The 6000-nt window shown below is 42.2% G+C and overlaps 1 protein-coding gene across 1 annotated transcript in view; it reads left to right on the top strand.

Moving 5' to 3' along the window:
* Window positions 1-496: 496 nt before the first annotated feature.
* The window catches only part of LOC115055504 (glutamate receptor ionotropic, delta-1-like), a 205114-nt gene continuing 199610 nt past the window's right edge, over window positions 497-6000 (top strand). Inside the window, exons 1-2 of the mRNA XM_029521365.1 lie at window positions 497-575; window positions 2137-2292. Of these exons, the coding sequence (XP_029377225.1) occupies window positions 497-575; window positions 2137-2292 (235 nt within the window). The remainder of the gene's footprint in view (window positions 576-2136; window positions 2293-6000) is intronic.

The raw sequence follows: 6000 nt of genomic DNA, 5'->3' as shown, positions 1-6000 counted from the left end.
TGTGTAGCTGATGTGCACGTCTCTCCGTGTGTAGTTTGAGGGGTGTCCCTCCTCCGCATTTTTTTTTTTTTTTTTTTTGCTGCTTGCCGTGCTTTAGACGCCGAAGCGCAGGGAGAGAGGCGAGAGTGAGGGAGAGGTAAACGCCGGTCTCTCTCTCACCGGGGCTGCCTTGTCTTTTGAGTCTTATCCCGGGTCCCTCGGTTCCTCTGCGTCTTTTCGAGTCCACCTTCCTGCTGTCGGCTTGTTTTGTCGGTAGAGAAAAGAAAAAAAAAACTGATTTAAAAAAAAAAAAAAAAAACTGATAATTTCTGCAGGTCTGGTCTATCAGGAGGAAAACAGCGGCTCTGTTTTTTTTTGCTCTGGGTCTTGATCATCTTCTTTTTTCTTTTTTTTTCTTCCCCCCCCCCCCCCTCCCGATTTTTGGTGCTCCGTTTGGACCGTAGGCTATAGGACAGCCGAGCAAAGCTTGGATGAACCGTCTCGCTGAAATCCCGAGATGGAGTTGCTGCTGATCTGCCTTTCCCTGTGGATATTGCAATGCAATTCGGCCAGAGCAGACTCCATCATACACATCGGTAAGCGTCCGATCAGACAACATGCTGTTTGGGTTAGACAGGTGTTAAGGGGGGTGGGGGGGAGTGGGGGGGTGGCTTGCGGGAATAAAAGGTCTGCCAGCGCATACTGCGTTGATCAGAGGCTGTTTTTGTTGAGAGGGCGGGAGAAATAGTCTTTTCAGCTTGCATGTCGTGTTTTTTCTTTTTTTTTTAAAGCAGAAAATAAATAATAACACTAAAAATCTCTCAAGAGAGTTGAAAAGTTGCTGCTCTGTTCGCGGCAATGCCTCTGACATCTTCTGCCAGAGATGTGAAGTTATTATGTATGGCTGTTTTTGCAGCCATTCACTTTTCGACGGCAGATCACTGCATTCGTTGCTGGCTCCAGATCTGAACCTCAGCGCCGTCGCCCTGTAGAAATTAATTACAGAAATTACAAATCTGTATACACACCGCGGATTACAGTCAGCGTGCAGGCCTATTTTACTGAAGCGTTGACAGAATTCAGATCCAGCGTCCAAATGGATGAGGATCTTTTTATATATATATATTTATACATATATATATATATATATATATATATATGAGGGAAAGGTGCCCGACGAGCCTCAACTTTCGCCGGAACGTGACTGCCATGTCAATGCTAAAACAGGGGGAATGTCAGTGGAGTTGCGTTTTAGAGATGCAAAATGCATAGAGCCTCTTTGTACTCAAACTTCAAACCAGAAGCGTCCTTTTCCAGAGACTGGAGAGACTTTTAACCCACCGTGGCATTCTGGTGCTTCTGTGTTTGTATCTGTCCTTCAACATAAATAACATAAATTTCACAGTTTCGAGGTACATAATCCCCATCACCCCTCCACACGCACACACACTGAGTGCTTGTGCTCTTTATTGCACACGGTCACGTTTCCCACTGGCTTTGGAATCTCAGATAAAAATGTCAATGTCAGTGTGAGCAAATCTCGTCTGGGTGCTCCTCTAATGCCGCTGCTGCTGCTGCTGCTGCTCACACTTTACTGCAACAGTCTGGCAAGCAGCAGGTGCTCAGTCACTGGCTTAATACAGCGGTGGGACTTAATCCAGATGATACTGGCTGACGCTCCGCAGGACGTTTGGGCTCCCCAATTATACCTCTCGACCCCGAAAGCCTTTTTCATTGATATATGTGCATCCCACAGCAGCTGATGCCATTTTCCTAAACAGAGGAAGAAAACTAGAGGGAAAGAGACAGCTGAGCGTCAGTGTACCTCCCACACAAGGCCTATAATGACATTGGTTGTGGTCTCATTGATCTGGTAGATGTGGTGACTTGGAGCAAATATGAGTTTTTATGAGTTGAGGCCTCCTTTGCTCTCTGTGGTGCTGAAGTCTCCTCAGGGAGATCCACGTGTTGCACAACCAACAGGTCAAAGGAAGCACAAAGAGATGATATCACTGTTTGATATGAAACATCTCCTATAGTCTCTGCAACTCAACCCCCCCCTTCCCCACAAACCCCCAACTCAACTGTGCGCTTTCACTTCACTTAGGGCAAATTTTCTTACTCTGCAAAGTAACTTGTGATTATCTCATTGGTCAGGTGCCATATTCGAGGAAAATGCTGTGCGAGATGATGAAATTTTCCAACTTGCCATCTCAGACCTAAGTCTGAACGACGACATTCTTCAGAGCGAGAAAATCACCCACTCTGTGAAACTCATCGAGCCAAACAACCCTTTCCAGGCCGTCCAAGAAGGTGCGTGCAATCCTCTCTGGAGCTTTTTGTTCTTTCCTTCCACTTCTGCATTGACCTGTTATTTAATTTGATGATTTGGCACTGCTGGGTATGTGAAGGTTCTGTTTTTGATGAGGCAATAAGTCTGATGGGCAAATGTTTTGACTGCCTTGGCATTGTGGGCCTGAGCTGGTGTCGTCCTTTCACACTTTGATCAGTCAGGGCGATGGCTAATGGCTAGTTGGAGCAGGTAGTAATAATGATCCACATTTCTCAGTAACTGAGAAAAAATGCCCCTGCGCGTGTGTGTGTGTGTGTGCAGCCACCTGCGAAGCGCTGTGCCGCTGTAGTCCATATCAAGGTGTCTTCTATGGTTGAAAAGCTAGGTGGAAGCATTGCATTGGAGCACTGCTGAAGATAACATGTGAAATAAAAAGTAATTTGAAGATGATCAAATGGGAAAAATATTACTGGCCTTTTATTTCTGTTTGAAGGTTGAGACTGCGGTCTTGTTCGTGCACATTTATGAGACTTTTCTCCGAAATGTTTCGTCTCCCTCATTTGCATTCCCTGTAATTCTTAAGATCGTGCACACCTCTGTAAAACAGACAGAAATTAGCAATGGAATGATTTTCGTCGAGGTTATCAATCGCAGCCATTGAAAAGTGGACCTGTACATTGTTGATTGTAAAAGTTATTAAAAATTCTTCTGCCCAAATGAATCATTAAGACTTTAATAGGTTCCCGGGGACCTTCAAAGGCTGTTTATGTCCCCTGCATTTAGTTACCAGCCTTTACTTTTGTCCCCAGTTGCACAAAAGCCTCAGTGACTCATTGCTATTTGCAGTGCCTCTGACAGGCACAGAAAGATGATAATAAGTCCTGCCTTTTGCTATAATTATCTTGTGTCGTTTAGCCGTGGTTCTCAACAATGCCCTAGATATCTAGGATTCCAATTCATGTTACATTTGTAAACCCAAATCCTGATGAGGCATATGTCAAGCTGACAAGTCCTATAAGGTAGAAAAGAGAAGATATCCCTCCTCGCTGCTGCAGAGGTACGATAAAAAATGTATTATCCACACGTGTGACTTGGATATTTTATCATCTGCTTTTGCTTGAGATGCAAAAGTGTTGTAATTGAAGACCACTGGCCGTGTGTGCACCATTGTAATTAGTTCAGTCGACGATGACGTCTTTAAAATGTACCCGCTTTATACTTATACAATGTCCATATTGAACTCATGCTCATTAAGTTGTTTTCTTTTGACATCTCCAATGAAACATACGTGACTGTACAAAGCTTAAAGATAAACAGTTACTGAAGACATAAAAAAGGAATAGCTTGTTAATCTTTATAGGAAACTATTCAGAGCTTTGTTTCCGCTAATTTCGCTTGCTTGATTGGCCTTGATTGATATAATTGAATTCATTATAATTATTGTTGAATAGTTATTGTTAATCTTTAGGCTGCTGATATGTTCATGGAGCAGTGGTTAGGGGGCATTCAGGGAGTGAGGAATAATGTCCAGTCGATGATGTAGAGATCAATGGCTGTCCCTGGATTCTTCCACCAGACACAAGGCAGGTGGCAACTGCTGAGTGAAAACTTGGATAAGCTGACCCTCTGCTTTGCTCTTTTGTTTGCTACCATCCAGCTGTGAGTGGCAGTCAAGACCTTGCCATCTAATGGCAAAGAGGGTGAGGAGCAGGCACAAACATGGAGGAGATGCGGGCGACTTCGAGGGAGAGAGGATGGGTTGATTGAAAATGAGGATCTAGTCAGTGTGGTAAAGATTACGCGTTGGAGGAGCAATCAGGATGAGAATAACAATGAGTGCCGGCAAAGGTGGCGAATAAAATGGAAAAACAGTAGAATTATCATGAAGACATGACTAGACTAATGAAATGCAGCAGGTGAGTTAAGATGGGAGTGAAGCGATGAGAAGTTTTCCAGCCTTATAAGAGCAGTTGGATTGTTTGTCCTTATTTGGCTTTGTCCTTGCACCAGTGCATCAGATATTGACAAGGATGGCACACAGAAACTGTGCACACACCAACACTCAACTATTCAGTCCACCCACGCTCTTATCGTTTATAGATGAAAGCTCAAGGCTGGTTGGCTATATCGCCTGATCACACAACTGGCAGATGCTGTCCTATTTATAGACTGGAGCAACCGGAGCAATTGAATGGGGCGATTTCGGCACTAGGAGCAAAAATTCAGTGGAATATCTAGCTTTCAGGGGCCTGATCATTGTGATGAGGGTTGTGGTTTTTAGATGCCACTGGCTTGTGATACAATACCAAAAACAAAGCAAAACGTGCTGCCAGTGTAACAACACCATTTCATATCTGCTTTCTATTTCTGCTTCAAGTCAGAGGCGTTCAAAATAAGGCGGTGGCAGGAATGACAAAGAGGCAAATCAGATATTTTTTTTTTTAATCTAGGTGATTCTCTGGAAGGGAAACTTGATCATATCCATAATGTGTGAACTGCCTTTCTAATACATTTTAAGATGAACTTTAACACTCATATATTTTAACAGTCAGTCGTCACTCAGCAGGGTCTAATGAGGATATGAACATTTTGTAATTCATGAAGATTCATAGAAAGTTAAATTTCAGAGGATGTCCATAGCAGTGAGACTAGTTCGTGGTTTTACTGCCGATAGGTTTATCGCACAGTGCCACTAGCCATGTCACATTTTAGACAACATGACACTAAATGTCTCCACAATGCAGTACATCTGATGAATTAAATAAAAGAACATGAAATGTTCATTTGAACTGCTTTTTCTCACATTTTGACTGTGAAACATTGACGATTGCACGTCTGAATTCTCTTCCACTAAATGTATAGAGTAAATATTTGTCGTCTGTTGCTTGATAACTATACAAAGGAAGCAAAGTCCTTTTAACCTTTTCTGTCTTGCACTTTATTCAAAGGATTGGCGGAGAGGTGAATGTTCTCACCTTGTTCTGTGATTATGGAAATCCAAACCAATGCATATTTTCAGGGAAAGTTCAGTAATCCACGATTAGATGGCTTTTTTTTTTTTTTTTTTTTTTTTTCTGGAGTTTCTTAGAGGACATGAGAACAACCTCTCCAGAGAGCTTAGAGAATGCAAGGACCCCCCAGCTGCACTTCCACTAACCCTCAGAGCAAGAGAGATGAAAGGATTGTGAGAGGACATGGTTAAACCATTTCTTTTTTTCTTTTATTTATTTATTTTTGGCTATTAAAGTGTTTAAGGGAGAGACCAGATATTGTAAACTGAACATTAAAGACAATAATAAGACAGAACCAAAGAATTAAAAAATCAAGAAGTAGTTGCAGATGGATGGGGTCTACATCCATGCTAGCGCTCTGAGGCTGTATTGCTTTGCTATGCGACATGTCAACATGTTCATACGTTAATAACAACAATGGTGACAACCAGTGGGGATCCTTTAAACAAAAAGCAATCAACAATCCAGTATGCTTATGTTTGGCAGGTGTCATCATCTTAGTTAACGATGTTAACATCCAAGCATTTTCTGCTTGGACGCACAAAAAAGAGGCCTGGTGATTAAAACGTCATTCGTTTTGCACTGCACTGGACAAATGTGAAAGCAGGCTACTTCACTGTACTAGATGATGTCAGAAAAAGTAAAAAAAAACAAAACAAAAAATATATATATATATATTTCTTTTACTTCACTGAAATTCACAGAATACTTGTCAAG

Source organism: Echeneis naucrates, chromosome 15 (genome assembly GCF_900963305.1).
Source record: "Echeneis naucrates chromosome 15, fEcheNa1.1, whole genome shotgun sequence".
Classification (NCBI taxonomy): domain Eukaryota; kingdom Metazoa; phylum Chordata; class Actinopteri; order Carangiformes; family Echeneidae; genus Echeneis; species Echeneis naucrates.
Note: the sequence above shows the minus strand (reverse complement) of the source record. Positions and strands in the feature narration are given on the sequence as shown.